The sequence below is a fragment of the Mesocricetus auratus genome, unplaced genomic scaffold (genome assembly GCF_017639785.1).
Source record: "Mesocricetus auratus isolate SY011 unplaced genomic scaffold, BCM_Maur_2.0 Super-Scaffold_100004, whole genome shotgun sequence".
NCBI classification, from domain to species: Eukaryota; Metazoa; Chordata; class Mammalia; order Rodentia; family Cricetidae; genus Mesocricetus; species Mesocricetus auratus.
Window position 1 is genome coordinate 78,141,033 of NW_024429189.1, and position 27,752 is coordinate 78,168,784.

General features: G+C 35.6%; 1 protein-coding gene across 1 annotated transcript in view; it reads right to left on the reverse strand.

Moving 5' to 3' along the window:
• The window catches only part of LOC121140287, a 167,515-nt gene that overhangs the window by 123,950 nt on the left and 15,813 nt on the right, over positions 1-27,752 (reverse strand). The window contains exons 7-9 of the mRNA XM_040744980.1: positions 9,250-9,317; positions 7,336-7,405; positions 1,833-1,915 (exon numbers count right to left, since the gene is read on the reverse strand). Of these exons, the coding sequence (XP_040600914.1) occupies positions 1,833-1,915; positions 7,336-7,405; positions 9,250-9,317 (221 nt within the window). The remainder of the gene's footprint in view (positions 1-1,832; positions 1,916-7,335; positions 7,406-9,249; positions 9,318-27,752) is intronic.

Consider the following 27,752-nt stretch of genomic DNA (forward strand, 5'->3'; position numbering starts at 1 on the left):
ATATATGATAGCTATCAAGAAATTTATCAATTTCTTTTAGATTTTGAAATACTTTAGAATACAGGTTTTTGAAATATGACCTAATGATTCTCTGGATTTCCTCAGTGTCTGTTCTTATGTCCCACTTCTTATTACTGATTTTATTAACATGGATATTCTCTCTCTGCCTTTTAGTTGGTTGGGATAAGGATTTGTCTATCTTGTTGGTTTTTTCAAAGAACCATCTTTCTTTCGTTATTTTCTCTGTTTCCATTTTATTTTTTCAGGTCTGAGCTTGTTTCCTGTCATCTACTCTATCAAATCACAGGGATACATGCTCAATTATGTTCACAGCTTCTTTATTCATAATAGGCAGATCCTAGAAACAGTCTAGATGCCCATCAACTGAAGAGTGGTAAACAAAATATAATACATTTCACAATGAAATATTACTCAGCTGTTAAAAACAATGACATCATGAAATTTGAAAGCAAATGGATGGGAACTAGAAAAAAATAGACCTGAGTAAGGTCAGAGAGTCAAACATGGAATGTATTCATTTATAAGTGGATATTAGCTATAAACTAAAGGATAACCATGTAATAAGCAGACCCAGAGAGACCAGGTAAAAAGGAAGGCTCAAATAGGAATGCATGTATCTCCCAGAAATAGGACATAGAACAGATTTCATAGATGAAATGTGGGTGGGTGGAGATGGGAACATGAGTGATTGGGTGAGGGGTAGATGAAAGAGGGGATTACTGAATGAGTTGGCTGGAAATGGAAGGGCATTTGGGGATCATGTAGAAACCTGGTTCAAAGGAAACCCCCAGGATTCTACAAGGATGACCATGGATGCATAGCCTGAACTGGCTATCTCTTGTAACACTGGTTCAGATACACAACCTTTGACTGGCCTGTTCTGCCTATGGGAAGTGGGGGAGGAAAGAGTGACATGGAGATTTTAGGAGCGGCCAACCAATGATTGGGTCATCCTCAAACCCATCCCATGAGAGTGAGCTCACCCTGAACACTGCCTAGTGTGTCAGAACCCATAGGCTGGATGGCCCAGAGACCTAGGGCAGATCCAAACACAGATGGAAAGAAAAATGTCACTGTAATTATTATTCAAGTTCTAACTGTTATATTCAAATAGCATATGACTTTGACCATTCCCTACAATATTAGAATTCCATATGGTTGCAGGAATTTGTGGAAAATTTCTCTTCAATTTTGATATATCCCAGTGCAAAGTAAATTCATAATGCAGCAATTTTTACAACTGTATTTTCATTGCTGAAATAAAGACAACTTCATATGTTTTGCTTTGTAGCAAAGTACCAAGGGCCCCATGAATATACCATTCTCTCCACAGATTGCTACATTCAACATAATCACTATCCTCTCTAGTACTGAGACATTAGAGACAAAAACAAAACAGAAATGCAAAATTAAATCATAAATTAAGCATTATTGACTGGTCAAGGGTACTCTCAACTTTGAGTTAATACATGGATGATGCCTTACATAAATAAAAATACAGACATCATTACTGTGCATAATTTTAGCACCCTCATTGGAAATCTCTAATTTAATCAAGCTTTTATTATGTAAAGAAGGATAAAATTACAAAACAACTGAATATGAAAAATGGTGGATAAAATCTGAATTGTGTACTGAAGTTTTTTATCAGTTACTATAAATGCTAAAAATATTCTGACTTGCATAATTTACATATCAAGTTACTACCTATTAATTCACAGAAGTATTATAAATGTAAAAGCATTTTGTCTATGGTCTCTTAACAACAAACAAAAACAAACGTATTAAAGGAAACATTTAAATGTATATACCAAGCACTGGCTGTTTTCACTGCTATTGTTCTTTTTCTGTTCCTCTTCTAATGTCAGTTCAATAGCTTGTTCTTCTAAGTTACCTACACATGTAGTTAAAACAATTAAGGATACCTCTTAGATTGATGATACAATTAATAGCATATCTATAGAATTTTAAAGTTTAGCTACTAATTTTTAGTTATGATTTCCTATTTTATTTCATGTTCAATTGGATATTTACAGATGAAAAAATAAGTGCCTTTCAACAGCACCAATACATCAGTGAGAGGATTGGTAGAGAATGCCATGTTTAAGGTGGATAGGCTTAAAAATTTGTTCATACTTATTCTGTGAAATATGCACCAAATTTCATAAAGACACTGAAATATGGATGGAATCAAATCCCGTCATCCTGGTCTCTGTTCATTACTTAGTAAAATCCATATCTCCAGGGTCAAGTAAAAATTCTCTTCATCCAGGAATGATTAACATTGTATAGCTCTTTCTGTGAGAACTCCGTTCTTTCATCTAATGTGTTTTTATTCTACTACCTTGATGAGATCTTGGTCTTATTATATGATTGTTCCCATACTCCATGTAACTTGTGTTGCTTCCTATGGGGTTAGCAACCTTAGTTCTTAAGGAAAGGGCACCTTACAATTTGGAGTGTTAGTTATTTATTTACATATCTAAATAACTCTATTGTTCTAAAATACTCTTAGCAAATTCACATTGTCATTATTTAATCATTCCCTTATATATTTTACTAACTCCTTTATTTTCTATAAGGCTCACTAGCTAAAATTTAAGCATGTAAACAACTGTGTTGGTGATAGTGTTTCAGAGGTAATGCTGACATGACTCACTTAGAATTACTTTAGGGCGATAACTTTGAGGCAAGTACATGTGACTTTAAAGGCAGTAGCAAAGACCAGACATATACAGCTTTTGAAAGCATATAGATGATGATGCGAACATCACAGTCTGTTTGTGAGAACAAATTAAATGCCAAAGAGAGGAAAGGATTATAAATGGAGAGTGCAGATTGTGGCAATTGTACATATAACTTGATCCCTAGACCTCATGTAAAACTGGATCAGTAGCACTTAACTGTAACCCCAGTACACCTATGGGTGGAGAGCAAATAATTAGAAAATAAGAATATAAAACTAATATCCACCCAGTCTGAAATATTCAAAGAACAATAAGAGAACCTTACTATTGTCCTCTGAGATAACACCTAAGATATACTTTTGTCCCTATACATATACATGAATGTGTGGCTTGTTCAGGTACAGCATAGACATGTATTATAGTGAGACATCATAGCCCACACTAATGTTGTAAAGAGATGTGCATATTTGCAGTTTATAGAGATAACCTTAAGAGTGGTTTATTACAAATATGAGTGTTTTTGGTCTATAATGTGAAGGTATAAAAAGTATAATGTACTTTAAAACTTGGAGAATAGTCCCAGGGCTACCAAATGTATTAAATTATCAGTGTCAGTGAACCCTATACAAAAATTGCTGAATGCACCAGATGACCCTAGCTAGAGAAGCAGACCCTCCTATTTTCTGACATTATATTATATTTGAAATGATTTGCATGAAATAACTCACTCACTTTTCTTTCTGGTTTCATTTTTAGTGTGAAAGTGTTTGTGTTTGTGTGTGTGTGTGTGTGTGTGTGTGTGTGTGTGTGTGTGTGTGTGTACATCCTAGAAACCAACCTTCAGTGTCATTTCTCAGGCACCATTCTCCTTATTTTATAACAGGTTTTCATTCATCTAGACTTTGTCATCCACCCCTAAGGACTAACCCTTCACAAATTTCCACAGTACTATAATTATAAACAAGTTCCTGGCTTTGGTGTAGGTGCTGGGATTGAACTCTGTTCTTTGTGCTATACCACAAGCTCTTTCCTGACTGAACCATACCTCATCCTTGTTATATTTCTTTATTTTGAACTTTTTCTCTTGCATTTCTTACCATGTTGAGGCACCTCATTTTTAAATTTCCAAAAATGTCCTACTTTAGTATACCTCAGGCACATCAACTAATATTATTTTATACATTGTTATTTTGTATAATCATCATGATTATTAATTCATTGGTAAGACATGTATGAGGAATTATAAGATCATACTGTCAATCTAAAAGAAATTTAAATTATAAACAAATAAGAAGTAGAAAGATGGCCCTATGGTTTAGAACATTGACTGCTCTTCTAGGGGACCTGGGTTCAATTTCCAGCACTCACATGATGACTAATAACCATCTATAGCTTCAGTTTCAGGGAACTTATCTCCTCTTCTGACATCTAGGGACCATGTGCGCATGTGATATACAGATATCTATGCATATGAAAACACATATACATACAAAATAAAAACATAAATATAGAAATGAATACATGTATATAAATTTAAAAGGATGGAAACAACAAAACCACTCAATTGGTTATATGAATTTATATTTAGAGCTAGAATTATTCTATGAAATTTGACATCTGTTAGTCATAATGACAATTCTTCAACTTAAAGGAAAAAGTAGGAAAACATAGATAATATCATATTTCATGATACCCTGCAACCGAGGTGGTACCATGATGGATTCATGTCAGTAGCTAAAGTATGAAGTGAATTAAATATCTTGGTTGAAGTTTCTGTTGTTGTGATGAAAACACTGTAACCACAAGTAACTGGGAGAGGAGAGGGCCCTGTTTCATGTCACAGCTATGTCAGCACAGAAAGTGAAGGTAATAACTTGGAGGAAACACCTGAAGGAGAAGTCAAAAGGGAGTGTTGCTTTCTGGGTTGCTCTTATTGGCTTGCTTGGCCATGCCTTTTTTTTTTTAAACCAAAGACCACTTGCCAAGGAGTGATAACATTCCAAATGGTTTGGGCCCTTCTACATAATTAATAAACAAAATGCCTTTTCGCAATTTATCTTTTCTCCTCACAAATGACTCTACCTGTGTCAAGTTGAAAAAATATTATCCAGAATGGTAAGCTACAAATTAGCTATAACCTATAGACTGTCTTCTAATTTGAATTAATAAGTATAATTTTTATTTTTAATCACATGAAACTCTTACTTAACTGAATGACAAACCAGGCTTTTACATCAACAAAATCAGTTCTGGAAGAACTGAGAGCAAAGCATGTATCCCTAACACCATCATTCAGGTACGTATTAAATTGAGAAAGCAACATTCATCAATTAAGCCATGAAATTTAGAAGTAACATAGAGACTCGAAAATTGGAATTTTGTACACTGATGAATAATAAGTAATGTAGTCATGTTAAACTTCACATCTTTAAACACATTTTCTTCACTCAGTAAATAATGTTTTCAAGAACTTATCTGGCAATTGTATTTGCATTGTTGATATCAAATCCATCAATGAAACTTGGAGAAGAAAGGAAAATAATTGTGAAGAATGGGAATGTTTCAAATATGTCGAATGCTTTCCAACAGATACCAATACTTCAAGATTCACCTGTATTGGAAGAGTCCTCCTGATTGGTGTCTGACTCTTCATGTGTAACAAAATCTGCATTTTCAGAGGTAGGCTGTATGAGATTGAAAATAATAGATTACAATTTCTGTATTTCAAATAGTATAAACTAATGGTACATGATAACTGTGATTTGTTACCTTAGGTTCAGGATGTTTATCAGGAGAGTCTAAAAAATATAAAAGATATTGTGTATATCAATTGCAAATAAGTATGACATCATCAATCATAAAATCAAGAAGAATTTGCAAGAAAAAATATGATTAGCTTTGGGAATGGCTCTTTAACTTGGGGGATGTTGAATGACTTTTATTTCATTTGTTCTATTTTTTCCAGTGAAGAAAGAAATGCAATAGTAATCCACTGGGGAAATGATACTTTAATGATACTTGATTTTTCTTTCCTTTTTTGTTTTTGATTTTTTGATATAGGATTTCTTTGTGTATCTTTGGGTATCCTGTAACTCATTCTGTAGACAAGGTTGGTCTTCATCTCAGATATTCAGCTGCCTCTACCTTTTGAGTACTGGGATTAAAGGTGTGCAACATCATGCCAGCTTAATTTTTCTTGTTTTAAATACTAGGTGGCTTTTAACTGTTAAATATGATGGCAGAATTTATCAGTATCTAATTTTAATTAAATAATTCAGCACCATTTAAGTGTGAATTTATCACATTCTCCACTTATATTATAATTTTGGCAATAGAAACTGTCTTAAATTTTCAGAGAGATGCATAACTCACTTAGATAAGAAATCTTATGGGCTGTTCAGCTTACATCTTCATCATTATGAATGAAATATTCCTCTTTTGAATACACGTGGACTATTACACTATAATCTCATTATTTTGTCTTGAAGTATGTACTTCTTTAAAACACTTTATAAGAGGTTTATTAAACTAGTTATAAAATGGAATGGTTAAAACTTTTTGAAGTGCCGGGCGTTGGTGGCACATGCCTTTAATCCCAGCACTCGGGAGGCAGAGGCAGGCAGATCTCTGTGAGTTCGAGGCCAGCCTGGTCTACAAAGTGAGTTCCAGGACAGTCTCCAAAACAATACAGAGAAACCCTGTCTCGTAAACCAAAAAAAAACTTTTTGAAGTATATTTAAAATCTGTTTCATTTAAAACAGTGACATACTTAATATACAATAAACTCTTAGAAATTAATAAACAAGTGTTCTTTATTTACAAAATTGCATTGATATGACATACACATACAATGTCAGTGAACAAATCATTTTCAACAGGCAACTGGCTTATTCAGAAAGCAGATGTCAAGTTGTCAGAATTCAAATTAATGGCACCTGAATGCTAAGATAAGTGAACTCAATGTTTTGACATATTATCATTTACAATGTAGTTAGTGCCCCTTGTCAGCACATATCTCCATTTCCCTGTCACTCCAAGGAGCACACACACACACACACGATTGCATTTATCGGATAATTTATGATTTCATTTATCTATAACTCCTAGATATACTTTTGCCTAATGAAGTAGTTAATTCCTTCCAAAGTGATGACTAAGGAATTTTGTTGTGCCTCTTAGAAAGTTCTAGGTACTAAATTCACATTTTATATTCACCCAATATTACATCAACACATGGTAATTTAATGCTTAAATTAATTTAATTCTTAATTAAATTTAATGCTTAATTTAAGAGCAATTTAAAAAATGTCCTTACCTTATATCCACATCTGCCTCATACTCATGCATTTCATTTCTATAAATATAGTTTTACTTATTCTTCAACCCACCTTCACTATTATCCTTATATTTTGGCATTCCTTGGTATTAAATAGTTTATAACATGGCAAAGCAATCCCCTTTTTTAAATCTATCAATCTGAAACTAAACAAGTTTTTTGAATTATTATTAAACATATTTTTACTGCATTTTTAATGAATATTCTTTTTTGGTTAGTACTGCTCCTTAATCATTTGTTTTAATCATTGTCCTACATTAAGAGGGTTTTTAAATAACATTTCATTCCTACCTGTATTTTGTCTACTTTTATGTTTTTGACCACTTTCTTCTGTTGTCCAAGAAAAATCCCCGTCAGCACTCTGGAAGATGATCAGAAAATAACTCTGTTAAAACTGACAGCAATTAGAGTTTCACAAAAGTCTTTTGACTTTTACAAAACATTTAGAATTTCAATTTCAAAAGCATTTAGAGTGGAAAATTAAGAAGAAATGTGATGAAGGGAAAAACATTTTAAAATAGAATTTGCTATGTGTCTTGATCAATACACTTTTTGCAGTCATAAGGCCAATGACTCTAGAATCTGGTCTTAAATTGCAAGAGGAAACCTGTGACATGTGTACTACTGCTCTCCAGAATGTCTCAGTAAGGAGTGAATATTGAATGTTTGCGTCCACTTTGCATTCTGACAAAAGTCCTTTTCAACAAATTGAACTTCACAGAGAATGCATCATTTAACATTCTCATGTCATCCAATGTCAGAATTTATCTAAGACAGAATATCATAGGTGGTGTATTGAAAGAATTTACACTCCTTAACACAAAACAGAAAGGTTATCATGTGCCATAAACAAGTGTTTGAAACTTCTAAATCTGTCTTGTATAAAAGGCTAATGCATAGCAAGACTAAAGAGGTGTCTTAAATATTACATATTTTCCTTTACAGCGTGTTTGAATAAATAGAAAGCAAATATTATGTGCAGGTATGCAAATATTTTTGTGATGAAGAAAGATACTCTAAGAGCATAGGAAGCCTTAGTAAGAAGAGAGTCATATTCACATTTCCTCGTCAAAAACTTGAAATATGGGACATACTTATTGGCATATTAACTATAAATAAAAATGAGCACATAGTTTGACTATATGATGCATACTCCTCTCCCCCACTTCCTAGTCAACTCAGAATACACTCAGGTAAGGATCACCCATGATCCATTTCTGTCTCTGTATAGATTGCCCTCTGAATAGTCATATGGATAACACATTGTCATCGTCTGTCTTCTTCTGTTTCATCCTTAAAATTATTGCAAATAAATATGTAACTCTGTGGTTGCTCCCAGCATCATGATGATCACAAACTCCTTCAATATTAGCTATATCAAAAGTCTCTTTTTTTCATATATACCACTTGTATTGATTTGTGTTTGCTACTTGGTCTTACATCCTTTCTCTCTAGCATGTCATCTTTTCTGATATTTTCAGTGTTTAACTAAAACACTGCTGATGACTGACTTGCCTTCTCCCTTTCCTTTCCTCAGTCTACAGTGGCAGTACCTAGGCAATCCCTGTCCATGACGATTACTCTGGTTCTACACTACACAGCCAATCCTTCCCCAAAACACCCTTTCAGACAATTCAAGTGTGAATCTCCAAAGGGGATTCCAAATGCCATATTTGACAGCTGCTGAGACCAGTCAAACATCAAAACCCTTACTGTGGGAAGAAGAATGATCCTGAAAGACACGGAGATTCATCCTATAGCTCCATTATCTCCCTCAGTAGAGACAATGAAGAAACTATAGATGACAAGCAATAAATAAAACTTGACGCTTATGTTCATACTAAGAACATGCTTGAAGTGACTGAGAAGTGTAGTCCCCTAGCATGAACCAAATACAGCTATGTTGTTCACAATTTCAGCTGTTTAACTGTTAAAATGAAATTTGATCATGCATTTTCAATTTATTAGAATGATATAGAGGAAATGGGACAGACTGTCTTTGAAACAAATTTTATGACAATCCAAAGATAATATTTAACTATACACTAATTTATATTTTAAGAATATTCTATGTTTTATAATTACTTAGATATTTAAATATTAGAGGTTAAGATTGGGTAACATAAAATGTAATTTTTATCCTCTGGTATGTAAGTAGATAAAAGTAAACAGTAGTAAACAATAAGAAATGAAATATCTTCATACCAATGATTGTTTATCTTCATTTTCATCTGAAAGTGTTTCTTCTAGTGATTCAATCTCTAAGTCTGATTCTGTAGGTAAATGTATTTATTTAGTTAACTTGTAAAAAATCATTATATTTTAAACTACTCTTTTATAAAAATATATAGGTGTATACAGTTGCTAATAATGTATGTTTTAAATTAAAAATTTTAGCTAAGTATGAAATTGAGATGAATATAACTCACCCTCTCTAATCTAAATGAACAAACATACCAAAAAATCCCATAGAAGTATGAAATTAATGATTTCATACTGTAGAGCAACTGTTATTCAAATCATTACATTTTTAAAAATATTTTACTTATTTATTTATTTTTCAGTTTAAATTTAGATAAGAAACAAGGTTGCTTCACAAGTCAGTTCCAGGTCCCTCTCCCTTTCCCTCCCCTCCTCCCTTGCCCTCCCCCAAACCCCCCCATTATCCCCTCATTTCTCCAGGGAGGGTGAGGCCCTCCATGGGGGTGTCCATAGTCTGTCATTTCATATAGGGCAGGGCCTAGACCCTTCCCCAAGAGTTCAGGGTGAGAGTGCACCTCACATTGTTGGATGGGAGTCCAAAGTCCGTGTGTATACTTGGGATGGGTACTGATCTGCTGCACAAGGCTCAATAGATTACCTAGGCCTCCTCATTGACACTCACATTCAGGGGGTCTTGATCAGTCCCATGCTGGATTCCCAAGCTGATGCCTGGGATTCAAGAGTTAACCTTTGTCAGGTCAGCTGTTTCTGGGGGTTAAACCAGCCCAGTCTTAATCCCTTTGGTAATCAGTCCTCCCTCTCTGTTACTGGCTTTCTTGAGTTCAGCTCAGTACTTAACTGAGGGAGTCTGCCTCTTCTTCGATCAGCCACTAAGTGAAGTTACTGTTTCCCAGACTCTCTGGCCATGGGATTGTAGGCTGGCACTCCCCAGATCTATATCTAAAATCCATATATGAGAGAGTACATGCCATGTTTCTCATTTTTGATTGGGTTACCTCACTCGGGATGGTTTCTTCTAGTGTCATCCATTTGCCTGCGAATCTCAGGATTCCATTGTTTTTTTCTGCTGAATAGTACTCCATTGTGTAAATGTACCACGTTTTCTCTATCCACTCTTCGGTTGAGGGACATCTAGGTTGCTTCCAAGTTCTGGCTATTACAAATAATGCTGCTATGAACATAGTGGAACAGACATCTTTGTTGTATGAATGGGCATCTTTTGGATATATGCCTAAGAGTGGAGTTGCTGGGTCTTGTGGTAGGTTTATTCTCATTTTTCTGAGGAATCTCCATACTGATTTCCAAAGTGGCTGAACCAGTTGGCACTCCCACCAGCAATGGAGGAGTGTCCCCCTTTCTCCACATCCTCTCCAGCATAAATTGTCCTTGGTGTTTTTGATTTTAGCCATTCTGACAGGAGAGAGATGGTATCTCAGAGTTGTTTTGATTTGCATTTCCTGGATGGCTAAGGATGTTGAGCACTTTCTCAAGTGCCTCTCAGCCATTTTAGACTCCTCTATTGAAAACTCTCTATTTAGTTCTGCAGCCCACTTTTTAATTGGGTCCTTTGATGTTTTGGAGACTTGCTTCTTGAGTCCTTTGTAAATTTTGGAGATCAACCCTCTGTCAGATGTGGGATTAGTGAATATTTTTTCCCATTCTGTGGGCTGCTTTTTTGTCTTGCTGACTGTGTCCTTTGCCTTACAGAAGCTTCTCAGTTTCAGGAGGTCCCATTTATTAATTGTTGATCTCACTGTCTGTGCTAGTGGTGTTATGTTCAGGAAGCTCTGTCCTGTACCAATTCGTTCAAGGGTACCACCCACTTTTTCTTCTAAGAAGTTCAGTGTGGCTGGATTTATGTTGAGGCCTTTGATCCATTTGGACTTAAGTTTTGCGCATGGTGATAAGCATGGATCGATCCACATTCTTCTACATGCCAGCCTCCAGTTATGCCAGCACCATTTGTTGAAGATACTTTCTTTATTCCATTGTATATTTTTAGCTTCTTTGTCAAAGATCAGATGTTTGTATGTGTGTGGGTTAATATCCGGGTTTTCAATTCGATTCCATTGGTCTACCTGTCTATTTTTGTGCCAATACCAAGCTGTTTTCAGGACTATAGCTCTATAATAGAGCTTGAGGTCAGGGATGGTGATGCCTCCGCACATTGCCTTGTTGAACAGGGTTGTTTTGGCTATCCTGGGTCTTTTGTTTTTCCATACAAAATTGATTATTGTTCTTTCAAGGTCTGTGAAGAATTGTGCTGGGATTTTAATGGGGATTGCATTGAATCTGTAGATTGCTTTTGGCAGGATTGCCATTTTTACTACATTGATCCTACCTATCCAAGAGCATGGGAGATCTTTCCATTTTCTGAGAGCTTCTTTAATTTCTTTCTTTAAAGATTCAAAGTTCTTGTGATACAGGTCTTTCACTTGGGGGTAACGTTAACCAAATCATTACATTTTAAACAACTGTTAATCATTTTCTGTATAAAAATATCTGATAATTTAACCTATTTTTCTGTGATTAACCTATTTCTCATATTTGAAAGGTTTACATCTACTATCAGGAAAGTTTCACCTTTTGAAAATTTTTAATTAATTAATTAAATTTGATTTTTTCCGAGATAGGGTTTCTCTGTATTGTTTTGAAGCCTGTTCTTTAACTCACTTTGTTTAGAATTTCATATTCCAACCACAATTCTCCCTCCCACTCCTCTTTCCACCCTCTAAGCCCCCCAATAGTCCACACCCCATCCAAAGCTCCCTATGGATAAAGGCTCCCATGAGGATTCAACAAAGTCTGAACAAGCTACTCATCCTAAGGTTCCATTTATACAAAACATCTAGCATAAGGAAATCCATAAATATACAGCAAACATCACTTGTCAAGAGGAAAGAGTGAGAGTGACTGCTTAATAAGAATGGGGTTTTCTTCAAAGGTGATGAAAATAATCTTAGACTAGGTAGCCACTGATGATTGTACAACATTCTTGATGCAAGTGACAATGAATTACAGTTAAAATGGTAAATTTCATGTCATATGACTTTTGCTTGAATTTTACCCTTAAATCTTATCAAATATTAGTCTCTGTCTATGTGTCAGACATAGTAGGTATGAAATTTATTAAGATATTACTGTTCTCAGCTGGGCGGTGGTGGCTCACACCTTTAGTCCCAGCACTCAGGAGGCAGAGGAAGGTGGATCTCGCTGAGTTCGAGTCCAGCCTGGTCTGACAGCCTCCAAAACAATGCAGAGAAAACCTGTCTCATAAAACCAAAAAAAAAAGATATTACTGTTCTCTCTGGGCTCTGAAGTTCTTAAGAAACTGATAACTCAAATAATGCAGAGTGTTGGATGTCCCCAAACATTCACATACCTGCTAGGGCAACATGCCATCTTCAGTGATAGTGTGATAATCACATCATAGCCTTCCAAAGGAGGCAACTAAGTAAGATTATAGGAGGATGGATTGATGAAGGAGTAAATTCTGCTTGCTCAAAGAGCTCCTTTTGTGGGGCAGGCTCTGGGCTCAGTCAGGAAATCAGTGATGGACAAGGACAGAGACAGGAAACGCAGGGAATTCTTACATGACATTGTGATCTGGTACTGTCATGAGGAGAGCTCTGATGGGTTTAGAGGCAGCATCTTGCTCCATTAACTGATACTTATTTACTCCTAACAAATATCAATCTCAGGCTGGAGACCCCCAGGTATGTGAGATTACAGCAGCTACCACAGCTCCTGGGTCACCCAGAGCAGTTGTCAAACTGGTAGATCTTAGAAGTGTTCTAATTAATTTCACAATTCTTAAGTTCGAGAAGGACATATGCAGAAGCTTGAGGTACTGAAGCACTGACATGGAACCTCACATTTTAAAATTGGTGTCATATTCTTTTATTGACACTTTTTGAACTTACATTCCACAATGAGCTTATTGCTATTTACGTCAACAGATACTAACAACACTACATAAAAAAACATATTTAAATTCAGGAAGAATGCAAATATTTCAAGCATTTTAATTGACCTTTATTCAGAATGATTTTTACTGTATCACTTACCTATTAAGAAGTGATATGACTTTGCTGTCTTTCTTGCTTCCTTTAGAATGGGCACTTTCCCTTCAACGGAAGACTGGATTGATTTCAAAACATGGTATTAAGATTTTATATTCTTCAGACAACACGTAACTAACAATTACAGGAATAATTACCTTCAAGGTAGGATGCATCCAAACTTGAGCTTAAAAGCAAAAGGGAATATAATCAATACTTCATAAACAGATTGTCACTCATATCTGTACTAAATTTAGATGAAAATAAATTCTCATTTTAACTTTTATTTTGGAATATTTGGAGATGAATTTTTTATTCCAGACAACCAAGGGACATAAATATATTAATATAAATATACACCTAAAATCAAAACAGTATTTTCTAAAACTCAAAATTTGTGCATTAAACAAATTATGCCTTTAATGTTGATTGTTAATCAAGTGAGACCAGTTTGTTATATTGTATGATTATGAAGAGATTTATAATATGAATAGCAAATTCTAAGTATTAAGAAAAATAAATTCACAGGAAAAAGCACCATGGCCATCAAGTTTTATAAAAGATATTAAGTCAGAGATAAGACTGTGGCAGATCAATAGGTAGCAAACCTCTTGGAAGAATAGGATGAAAGGAGAATTTAATATGGCTAAATATAAACAAAGTACAGTATTTATGCCTGAAAATATTTTGCTTAAACTCATTATTTGCTAAACAAATTAATACAGTTTTAAATTCTGATTAGTGGGTTATTTCTACCCTGAATGTCCTGTTATTTAGCAAAATTATCATGGAAGGATGGCAGCCTCAGCCTCTCATGCTTCCTTCACAATTCTGTAAGTATGCCCAGAAGTTACAGTGAGATCATTCTTTCTCTCTGTCTTATTATGCCATATCTTCATTGACTACTCAAAAGCTTCTTCTCTGCATTTCTAGACTCTGGTCCTGAAACTCAAATGGTGTTATAATAATGCCAGTGGTGGCCTTCCAGATGGTGAAGCTAATATAACCTAGAGAGTTATATTAGGGAGATAGATTGAAGCAAATACATAATAACTGAAATTTTGTTTTGAGAGAGGCCAAAAGCATTTAACATGGAAAATGCATAGAGATATTTGAAGAGGAATTCTGTTTGCATGACCAAAGGAAATTTCAGAGAAAGAGAATACAGGATGATTATGAAGAAATTGCACATGCTAGACCCCATGACATGCTGGATGTGATTGTGTGTATCTGCATCAGGGGGAGGGCCTGGGTCCTTCCCAGAATGAAATGACAGACTCTAGAGATCTCCCATGGAAAGTTTTACCCTCCCTGTGGAATGGAGTGGGGAATTGGTGGGGGGCTTGGGATGTTGGGGGAGACGGGCATGGAGGGGGAGGGAGAGGGAGCTGGGACTGACATTGGAAGCAAGCTTGTTTCTAATGTAAATATATAGTAAAAAGTGTTTCAAAAAAAAGAAAGAAAGAAACCTATCATGAAATGTCAATGAAAAAAGTTCATGGGTCAGTTAGTCTGACATATGCAGTGGGTGAACAGCAGGTGAACCTGACTGAAGCAACATAGTCTATCTTTGTGACCTACATATGTTCACTATGACATTACCATTTCTGTAAGTAGTATGCACATAAAAAATGGAATGTTTGAACATTAATGTTGCAAGAGACGCCCCATTTGAAACTGAGATAGATCACACTGTCACTAGGAAAGGCATGAATGTGAATAGCATTAGCACAAATGATGAGAAATTATTTGAACAAAATATAAAATATATGACATAATTTGGAAGTCATTGAATGTTGTGATATTACAAGTATTCAAATATGAATTATGCCAATATTAAAAATATGTGAAACACTCATATTTAAGTACTTAAGCAGTTTATATATAAATAATTGGGCCATCTCATTCTCACATTAACTGATATTTGAAATGGATTGCATTAAATCATTCTGCTGTGTGTGTGTGTGTGTGTGTGTGTGTGTGTGTGTGTGTGAATGAGTGTGTATGATCACCTGCAAGATGATGCATATGTACCAGGTACTGGGGTTACTAGCACATCCCATAACATCCCAGTTTTACATAGGTTCTGGTGGTCAAATGAATATCGTCATCATGTTTCCATAACAAACACTTCACTGACTGAACTCTGACCCCAGCACTTTTACTTTTCTTACTCTGAACATTTTTCTCTCCCATAGAATCCTATATTGAAGTAACTCATTTTGATTATCACAGATACACTGTCCGAGCATATACCAGGCTCGCCATTTTTTAATTTTCTGGCAGGAGATTCTAAGTTAGGTCACAAATCAATTTTATGCAAGTAAGACAGTGAATAGATACCAGAATTACATTTAAAATGAAGACAGCAATCAAAACAAAAAACAAGAGAATAAGACAACTGAGCATATAAGTTTATATTTATAGCCTGAAATATATAACCTCAGAAATAATTTAACTTTTTATAGGAATAGCAGTTTGACAGATTAAGAAAGAGAATGAAAACACAGTTTTTCATTTCATAGTTTTATGATTTTCCTCGTACAGGCTTAATACTATTACCGATCCAAAGCTATAACTAAACTAAAATATAAATTAGAATGCAAATAAGATTGGCAAAGAATGGGCTGGCAAAACCAGCAGGGACAGCTGATCTGAAGAGGGGAGAGCTCTTGGACCCCAGACTGACAGCGGGGAGGCTAACATGGGACTGATCTGGACACCCCCAAATCTGAGTGTCAGTGAGAAGGCCTGGGCAACCTATGGGGCCCTGAGCAGTGGATCAGTGTCTATCCCTGGAATACAAACAGTCATCGTGTGCCCATAACACAAAGAGGGATGCTCTCTCTGCCTGGACTCTTAGGGAAATGCCTGGACCCTACCTGGAGTGAAATGACAGACTCTAGATATCCCCTATGTGGAAGGAATTGGCAATAGGGTGGGAGGCTGGGGGGGAAGGGGAGTGCGGGAGGTGGGGAGGGAGAGGAACTGGGATTGACATGCAAAACAAGCTATTTAAAATTAAAATAAAAATGATATAAAAAATAAAATAAAATATGACTTATAAAAATTTTAAAAAGATACACATAATACAAAATAAAAAAGATACAGATAATCATGAGTGCCATATAACTTGAATTCATAGGTGTATTTTGTATCTTTTTATAAATTTTATTTAAATTAGAAACAATCCTATTTTACATATCAATCCCAGTTCCATCTCCCTCTCATCCTCCCAAGCCCCCCACCATGAATATCCCCAACCAGTTCCCCATCCACTCCCCAGGTAGGGTGAGGCCTTCAGGAAGGGATCATCAAAATCTGTCAAGCCATTTGAGGAAGGGCCTAGACCCCTTCCCCCTCCCCTTGTTTCTATGCTAATAGAGTATCCCTTCACGAAGTCCATTGGTGCATTAGGGATACATCCTGGTTCCAGTGTCAGAGGCCCCATAGACTGCCCCAGGTTCCTAACTGATACCCACGTTCAGGGGGCCTGATTTGATCCTATGCTGGTTTCCCAGCTGTCATATCGGGGTCTATGAGTTCCCATTAGCTCAGGACTGTTGTTTCTGTGGGTTTTCCAGGCATAATCTTGACCCCTTTGTTTGTCTCTTCTCCCTGTCTACAACTGGAATCCAGGAGTTTGGCTCAGTGCTTAGCTGTGGATCTCTGCTTCTGCTTCCATAAGCTGATGCGTGAAGGCTCTAGGATGACATTTAAGGCAGTCATCATTCTCATTACATGGAAAACACATTTAAGGTGACATCGCCATTATTGCATGTTTCCTAATTGGGTTCATCCTGTAGATCTATAATGTCTCCTTCTATTGATGTGTCTCTTTTCTTGCTCTCCTCTAGTCATCCCCTGACTCAATATTCCTGATACCTCATGTTCTCCTCCTCCCTCTTCTTCTCCCCTCCTGTTTCTCCTACCACCCCTCCCCCTGCTCCCAATTTGTTCAGGAGCCCTTGTCCCTTTCCCCTTCACTGGAGGACCATGCAGGTCTCTTCTAGGGTCCTCCTTCTATCCTGGCTTTTCTGGAGGAAGGGATTGTAGGCTGCTAATCCTTTGCTCTATGTCTTATATCCATATATGTTTGTCTTTCTGTGACTGGGTAACCTCACTTAGGATTGTTTCTGCTAGTTCCATCCATTTGCCCTCAAATTTCAAGATTTTATTGGTTTTTATTTTCTACTTAGTAGTACTCCATTGTATAATGTACCACATTTTCTTTATCTATTCTTTATCTGAGGGGCATCTAGGTTGTTTTCAGGTTCTGGCTATTACAAATAATGCTGCTATGAACATACTTAAACAGATGTTCTTGTTGTATGAATGTGTAAACTTCAGGTGTATGGCTAAGAATAAAACTGATGGATCTTGAGGTAGGCTGATTCCCATTTTCCTGAGGAACCGCCAAACTGATTTCCAAAGTGGCTGTACAAGTTTGCATTACCATCAGCAATGGAGTAGTGTTCTACTTTGTCTACATCCTCTCCAGCATGTAGTCAGAATATCTCAGTGATCTTCCTGAATTTGTCCCTGGAATGCTGAGTTACAGGAGCACACTTTTTATGTGAGTTTAGATATTTAACTCAAGTCTTCATGCCTTCATAAAAAAAAAACTTCTCTTTCTTAACCAAAGACTCAATTCTCCAGCCTCTTTCTGGATTCCATGTCCTATTTTAATTGTTATTGTCACACAGAAACACATATGTGTATATATACATATTGTTTTATAGATAAATGAAACTTACACAGTCTGTTTAGTGTTATTCTGTCCTGTTTCAAATATTTATTTCTTCAAATGAATTTGTGTAATAAAATGTATCACCTTTCCCTTGACTGAACCCTGAATCTTTAACTCTTTGGCCTGTAACCATTGGTGAATAAAGAATCAGAATAATATTTACTTAATTATTCATAAGAGAGTACTCTTTTCCACACATGTATATGCATGTGTATTATTATGACTATATGTTCTTCGGTTTAGACATCTTACAGTATCTTCATCTGCTAGTGTGAATGTTTAAACAATAAAATATGATTATTAAAAACACAAACTGACGAAAAATTCAGCCATGGTCATGCACACCATTATTCCCAGCCCTGGGGATGGAGAGATAGGCAGATATCTATGTGTTCAAGACCTGATCTACACAGCAAATTTCAGGACTACACAAAAAAAACCCTGTCTCTTTAAAATAAAAAAGTAAGCTGACTATTCATTATAATATATCAGGATCTTGGAATATAAGAAATCAGTGCTTTATTTATTGCAATTCACATTTTGGTATTCAAGGAATGGACTCTTGGTGTCTTTTACTTCTTATGGTACATTATTTTGGGTGCATCATGTTAGTCCTCAAAGCATACTCATGAAACAAACACATTATTCAGTCGTTACTAGCTCAAATTAAAACTAATGATATGCTCCTTAAATTACTTAACACCCATCTGCTTTTAAGCAGAAATACTAAAAACTAAAAGACAGGTAATGGGGTTCAAGTTGAAGATCAGAAAAGCAAAGCAGCCAGCCAGTAGCTCTTACCTCTACCAAGCTGAAATTGAGATATTGTCTTCCCTGTGACTGGAAACTGAATCTCTCATGAGACCCTTTGTTTATTCCTTATATACCTCTCTAATGCTGGGATTAAAGGCATGAGCTCTGTTGTTTTTTAGACTGATTCACTGTCATGTAGGTCAGGGTGTTCTTGGCCTCAGAGAGAACCATCTGCCTCAGTGTGCCACCACTCTCCAGCCTGTATGGCTGTGGCTAAATTTGTATTCTGATCCCAAGCAAGCTTTATTAGGTCATTAAAGTTATATCACCACATGCTTAAAATCAATGTTGTATATTTCTATCTCTTTGATTCTTGAAATTATTAAAAGAATTGATTGGCTACAGTTTCCCTAATTATACCAGTTCCTCTTGGGTCTAACAACCCAGGAGCAATGATCTAGTCTAGACATTCAAGACAAGATTTCTCATTGAACTTCACTTTTCTTCTTAGGTTTCTACTATTCAAAGTATCCTATAAACATGTAAATTTTTCTCCCCATTTTCATTATTTTATAGGACATTATGAATAGTTTCAATTTAGTAGCTGTATGTAATTATCTAATTGTTAAAATCTGGACCTACACCCATATGAATACCTTAGTCTTGTTTTAAATCAGTATCCCATCACAGGAGTTGTCTTTATAACATTTCTTTATTCCTACCTTTAACATTTCTTCTTTCATGATTTTTCCCAGATAAAAGGCCCTCACCTCTCTGTGGAGGATGATGAGAAACACTGGTTAAAATTTATATCAATCATGAGTTTCCTAGATATCATGCATTTTATAAGAAGATAGCTGAATTTCAACATTCAAAAACAATTAGACTGGAATATTACAATGAAAATTTTTTGTGTTGAAGGGGATGTTTTACTTAATCATCTCAAAACTGCTGACTATATAACTTGGTCATGGGAGGCCAGAAGTAATATGAATATCCACAAGCATAGCTGTTCTCAATAGAACTGCCCAAACTAATTCTGTAATTCATTTTCAAGCTCATTCAACTCCATTCATAGACCACAGCACCTAGCATTTACACAACTCCCGGTGGCAGAAATAATGTGTGTGCTTTCTGGGTCGGGTGATGCAGGCCTTTACTCCAAGTACTCAGGAGGCAAAGGCAGGTGGATCTGGAAGTTTGAAGGTTGCCTTGTTTATAGAATGAGTTCTAGGACATCCAGACATAAATAGAGAAATCTGTCTCATAAAACAAAAATTAACAAAAAGTCTAAAGCCAAGAAAGAAAGAGGGGGGGGGGGAGACACAGACACAGACACAGACACAGACACAGACACAGAGAGACAGAGAGAAAATACTCAGCTTGCCTTTCCTCAATCCTGGGCTCATGATATTCTATCTGGTTCTACATTCCACAGTCAATCATCCAAAGAACACACTCTCATATAAGTCAAATATATGTATCCACATGGGATCCAAATTGGATACCAAATGAAGAATTGATAACAAAGATTAATAACTGAAGTTGCTAGGAGGTTCTATCACCAAAAGTCTTATAGTGGAAGGAAGAACATTCCTAAAATGCACTGGGATTGATTATGCAATCTATTCTTTCCCTCAATTAGAGAGAATAAAGGCACTAGAGATGGCAAAAATAAATGAAACTTAACATTGATGTTTGAATATGTGATGACATACTTGAAATGAATGAGAAACATATTCCTTTACCATGAACCAAATACAGTTGTCTTGTTAACAATTGCAGCTGTTTGGTCATTAAGCTGAAATTGGATCTTACATGTTCATTCTCCTGGAATGATATACTACAAATTGCAGAGACTGTATTTGGAACAAATTTTATCACAGTCTAAAGTTAAATTTTATCTTTAAAGTAGTGTATGTTTTAATGATACTCTAAGTTTTATAATTGCTTAAATTGTTTCAAGCACTGACAACTAAGTTTGGGACAGGTAATGCAATTAAGCAAAAGGAAACAGCATTGAACAAAAGAACTGATATCTTCTTACCAGTGCCTGTATATTTTCACTGTCTTCTGAAACATTTTCTTCCTGTGATTCAGTGGTAAATATATCTGATTCTGATGGTAAATATATTTATTAGTTAGTTAAGCCATGAAGATATCATATTGTCATTTTAACAATATATATTTTGTGTAAATCATTAAAAGTAATGAAGCTTTCAGAAATTGTTTCAATTAAGTGTAACATTGAGCTGGATATGTATGCTCTCTAAGTTATTTCTAATCATCTAAATAAAGAGTAGTTCACCTATACAAGCAGTAGATGGCACCATGTTCAAGACATGCACACATCTCAACCATTCATCCAAAATTTCATCCATCTGACATAAGTGAACAAACCTGAAGAAATAAAATTTTCAAGCAAGATAACAAGGGACAGATTCACACTGCACACTAATATCCAACCTACAATATTATAATTAACCTAAGGGCTAGGCATCCCCTTTACAAAAATAACTAGTCACTTAACTATTTATCTGTGGTTACTGTCTCTCACATGTGGAAAGTTAGCATTTGCCATTAGAATTGTCCTTAAAAACTGACTGCACTATGTGGAGTTAATCTTCTCCTTACCTAGATAAAAGATCTTGCTACTGTTTAACCTGATTATTTCCTTATCAAAACTTCTCCTAGAACTAAATACCTATTCAATGTTTCTCTTTTTTGCACCCACACTAGCAGTAATATTTCAAATCATCCATGCATAGACTGACAATTCTCTTTGTTTGATATCAGAATTATTAGTACTTGGATGTATTGCCGTAAGATTAGGCATAGTGGAAATATCTTAGGGTCGCTTGTACTGAAAAAATATCTGATGTGGCAATTAAGTGGTAACTATAGGCAGATAAAGAACAGAAAATTATGAGTATGACATGTCAGTAGTGAGAGAATAAAATGATTCTTTTATTACCAGGAAAATCACTGTTAGTTTAATACTACCAGAGGTCAGGTGACACACAATAACTGCACATCCAACTAGCCAAACTCCTAACATTGATGGAAAATTCATCCATGAGAATTAGGGGAGGAGATAAAGAAATAAGGACAGTGTGAATGTTTCAAGTATTTTGAAATACTTTTCCACAGACACCAACACCATGAAATTTACCTGCATTTGCTGATGCCTCCTGATTTGTTACTGATTTTTCATATGCAACAAAATCTGCCTTTTCAGCCACAGGCTATGTGACAATGAAAAAAATAATTAACAACTTCATTTCATACAGTATAAAATTAATGATATAAAATGTGTATGTTATTACCTTTGATGCAGGATGTTTTTCAGATGAGTCTAGAATATCAAAAAGACACACAATAAATCATATTTCAATACAGTATTGACCACACAAGCAGAGTCTGTGTGGACCAAATACTTATGGGTTGCTTTGGAAATGGTAATTTAAAATTGGAGGTTGCCAGATTTTGATTTTGTTTATTCTATTTTGGTTCAAGCAGAAGAGAAATATGCTTGGGATTCGGTTGAAAAAGTAAGATCATGCAGGGCGGTGGTGGTGCACGCCTTTAATCCCAGCACTTGGGAGGCAGAGGCAGGTGGATCTCTGTGAGTTCGAGGCCGGGCTGGACCGACAGCCTCCAAAACAATACAGAGAAACCCTGTCTCGTAAAACCAAAAAAAAAAAAGTAAGACCATGATATGATATTTCACCTATTAAATCTGATAGTAAAAAATACATCAACATTGAACTTTAGCAAAACAATTCAGCATGATTGAAATGAGAGGACTACAAGGACATATCAGAGCTTATAATTTAGATAACACAAATCCATCAAAAATTTTCAGGCAAATACAAATATCTCATCAAGGAAACTGATTTGAACTGATTAGCTTGTATACTCACGTGTAAAATGAGTATTCAGGGAAATATTCCAGTTTGAACATAAAAGAAGATTGTTATTATGACTTTATTGTGTCCTGTAACACACTTTTAAAAACTTTTAGTAAGTATTTTAGTAGGTATGTGAACCTAAATTGAACAAAATGCAAATGAACTTTTGAAATATGATTGTCAATGTTTTAAAATGACTTTTCATTGAAGAATTATGATGTCTTCACTATCTACATGTGAAACAATGAAAATATTTACTTCCAGGCATGATTTAAGCATTAAATGAGTTAAACATATCTGTTATTACAAAACTGCATTATTGTACCATGTGAGCAATAAAGCATTTTCAAACAAGCAATAGTCTCATTGGGAAATTAGCTGTCATTGCAGACAGAGGACACGAGGCTGAATTCAAATTCACATCACTGTACATTCTATCTACTGGTTTATTTCTGCCATGAATTATTGGCTTGCAAATTTTTCTTATTACTCTTCCTTGATTACTATTTTCAAGCTCACTAGTAAAAGCAAATGAATTCTTTCTCTTGATACTATCACATCTTCACTAATAATCAAAAAACCCTCTCTGTGTTTATCTAAAAATAAGAGATGAATGCTACTTCCTGAGAAAATATTGCATTGACCCCAAATTTCTATAACTTTGAGAATTACTAGATTCTATTATGTCTGCTTCAACATCTCTCTGCCTCAGCTTTTGTGTGGAACCTTTCCTGTAGTTCTTCCGATTATGTTTGGAAGTGACTTCCTCTCAAACTTTCTATAACTAAAACTATTAATTGTTCTTGTCCAAACCTTTCATTTTATCTTGTAAGATGCCACCTTGTAACAGAAATTTATATGACATTGTACTCATATAACTGTCCTCGTAGTGTTTTTATTAATATACAGTAAAATAAATCTACCTCTGCATGATAGAGTTTGTCAGACATTAATGACCTTTTGAAACAATGAGATGGTGGTGAAAAGTGGGAAATATTTTCCTTATTTCTCAAGCCAGTTTTGTTACATGAAGACAACTTTTTTCTTTTCATATTCTTAACTCCTTGCATCCTTAATTTCATACTCTGTGCAATAAAACCTTTATTGTTTTTTTCTTTATTGATTACCTAATTTTTATGTCTCTATTATTACTCATTCCCTGAATTTATTTCTTACTTTTTCCCCCGAGTCCTTGCATATAAGAATGTCATGAGCTGGTAATCATGGGCAAACTCCTTTAGTGACAGTCTCATTTTACCTGTTATTAAAGGCTGATAAGAGGGACAATTGTTAGCATTTCACTTCCACTTTTCAGAGTTACCCATTGAGAGGCGAGTTCTCGGGCTACTAGATTTCATCAGTAAACACACACTCAGTCAATTAACATTTTTATAGAACATAGTTCCTACCTTCCATTGTTCCTTTCATTTCATTTTTGATTCTTTGATCTCCAGCCCCACATAAGTTACTGGAACATTTATCAGGAGCATACTTAGAAGAACTCAGCTAAAATTAATACCAAAAATAAAGAAATTAATGTTTTCATACTCATTTTAAGATATGTGAGTTTCACATTTTAAAAGAACCTGTACATAAAACAAAAAAGAATGTGTCTGGAAATACAATTATTTCAGTACCAAACCTTATGTGTGCTCTCTAGACTAAGCCACTATGTAAAACAAATCTGGACGTTTACAGGAGACATATCTGTAGATAATCTGCTTGCTTGTACATATTTTATAAAACACGTTAGCTTAATTTTTGCATTCCACATGGCAAATGAGTATCGATTTTTTTAAAAGGATTTCTCCTTAGACGCCCCAATAAAAAGCTATACCTAGTTCCAGAATTTCCCCTTTCCTCTATTTGGTAATCAAAACCTAACATGCTTCCACCAACAATGTGCTTTCCCTCTTTCTTGAATATTTTCAAAATCTACATTTTTTATTAAAAACCAAAACAGCAACAAAGATAAATGTCGATTTCAAATAACAACAATCCTAGATGTTACAAGCAGATGGCTTCTAAACATAGAAGGCAGGAAAATACAAAGGAAACCTTGGGAGAAGCTCTAGAAAGTGGGGACAGTAGGATGCAGGTGCCTAGGAGGAGAAATATGGGACAAGCAGATTTTGACTGTGGGAGAAGAACAATAATACATAGAGATAGAAGAGAGCTAAATAACACTAAGGATGCTTGAAAATCCAAAGGGAACACACTATTTTATATTTACATAAAAACATATATGATATATATGTATGTATATATACATATCTACATAATTTAAATGAATTTACACAACTTTGGTGAAGGTAAATTCCCCAAGAGCTGTAGAATGACTAACAAAATCTTCAGCTTCAGGCAAGGAACACTAGCCTTCGAACTGTTGTTCAGTGGGTTGTAAGAGAACCTCAAAGAAATATAGGATTTTCAGGTTGCTCTTGATCTCTTCCAAGAATTGGAGATAAGATTCTGTTACTTGTTGTATGAAATGAGCACCTTTTGGGTATATGCCTGAGAGTGGAATTGCTGGATCTTGTGGTAGATTGATTCCCATTTTCCTGAGGAATCTCCATACTGATTTCCAAAGTGGCTGTATGAGTTGGTACTGCCACCAGCAGTGGGGGAGTGTTTCCCTTTCTCCATATCCTCTCCAGCATGAACTGTCATTGGCATTTTCGATTTTAGCCATTCTGACAAGGGTGAGATGGTATCTCAGCGATGTTGATTTGTGTATCCCTGATGGCTAAGGATTTTGAGCTCTTTCTTAAGTGTCTCTCAGTCATTTTACACTCCTCTACTGAAAATTCTCTATTTAGTTCTGTACCCCACTTTTTAAATTGGATCCTTTGGTGTTTTGGAGACTTGCTTCTTGAGTTCTTTGTAAAGTTTGGAGATCAGCCCATGTAGAATGGGCTCCCAAAGTCTGTTCAGATGCAAAGGGATGAATACTGATCTAGTACCCGAGGCCCCAAAGATTGCTGAGGCCTCACTGACACCGACATTCAGGGGTTCTGGATCAGTTCCATGCTGGCCTCTGAGCCATCAGTCTGGGGCCCATGAGCTCCCTCCCTATTGTTGAGGTCAGCTGTTTGTGTGGGTTTCACCCTCCCTATCATGACCCTTTGCTCCTTACTCCTCCCTCTCTGCAACTGGAATACTTTTCCATGAGCACTGACTTCCATGTATCCAAAGGCACCATGCAAGCTTCCAGGAGAGAAAAGCAATCAATAGTTATGGAGTTATGGAGCCTATGAACCACAACAATGACTGGTAGAGCAAGATACCCCTAGTGGTACAATAGTATTACTTTCTTCTTAGTGGTAACCAATTACTGTCTAGCTTGATTTAGAGCCTACCCAGTAGAAGGCTACAAATCTAGTCAACAGCCCTTGTCATTAGAGGCCATAGAATCTAGAGAAGAACCCACTACAGCCATTATCCCCAATCATTATAATTTCTGCTTTGTAATACCCAATGATGAGTATAGTTCCCACCCCTCACAAGATAATTTTTCTTTGTAGCATGTGAAGACTATCAGAGAGCCATAATTGGTAAAAGTAAAAATAATTGGCCACTGTTGGGTACCTAACACTATCTGGTACAGTTACAGTTTTAGCCCCTAATCCTAAGGTACATGCAATACCATGGAATAGAAGACAGAAAGACTGAAGAGCCAGAGGACCAGTATACCTACTCAGTCAGTGTCTTCTAGGCATGGAAGGAAAACTGTGCTTGTGAAATTTTAATAACATGTTTGCCTAAATAAGACTTGCATACTGAAAATATGTGTAAACATGCCAAGGTGAATTGGGGAAATTTCACAAGGTACTATGCCTAGATGAAATGAAAAATCAGTTTTCTCCAGGGACAAACCTCATGACAGGCTTCCCAATCCAAAGTGGTCAGCCCTAGATACACATATGTGTGAATAAGATTAAACACACTCAGTATAATATACATATATATATATATGTGTGTGTGTGTGTGTAAGTATAATAAGCAATAAAAGGTCATGAATTTGAGAGCAGATGGGAACATATACAGGAGAAGCTGGGGTGGAGAAAAGACAGGGTGAAAATGATGTAAGTATAATACTCATATATGAAAATTTTCTAGGCAATGCATATGCTTAATCCCAGCACTCAGGAGGGTGAGTTAGGCAGATCTCTGAGGTTGAGGCCAGCCTGATCCACAGAGAGAGTTCCAGGACAGCTAGGGTTACACAGAGAAACCCTGTTTTGAAAAAAATAATAAATAAATAAATTTTAAGTTTGGTTTGGAGCATGCCAGATAAAGCAGAAAACTTCACCACTGGAACTGAAGGATGACTTTGGCAATGTAGAAGTTTGTGTTCTCAAATAAAATTTTTCAATTATAGAAGAGAAACTCTATGTGTCTATAAAGTTAGGTCTTTATAACTACCAGTAATGTATAAGAAATAAATGTAAAACCTCATTTAAAAATTAATGTAGTTTTTCTATCAGTCTACAAGCAGCAAAATCATAATTCTTTTTCCTAATTATGCCATATAAAATAGTGCTTCATGACTGCAGATAAAAGCCATTATGTAAATATCAAGCTCTAGTTACCCTTCCAGATGATTTTGAACCATTCTTTTTCAAATGTTTGCAAATCTGTATCCAGTATTCACATAAGGAAGGAAAAAATGGCTAGAATCTTAGCTAGTGTTTTTTACAAGTTTCAAAGAGCTAACAGATGATTGAGAATTAGAGTGTACTGAAAAAAATAACTGAATGTTGAATTTGCCCTGCAGGTGTGTAGTAGAACACTTTCTATATATACACTGCAACCTGCATTCAAGGTCTACACTCACAAAGAGACATTAACAAAATTAAAGCCTACAGCTACTACAAAAGAACAATAATGCTAGGGTGAATATCTTTGCTAAAAATAACATGTGATATCTATTTTTCTGGATATATTTTTAAAAGCAGTTATCAATCTTCCTTAAATAGTTCTGTGTTCTCCAGTGGAAATATCTTCTTC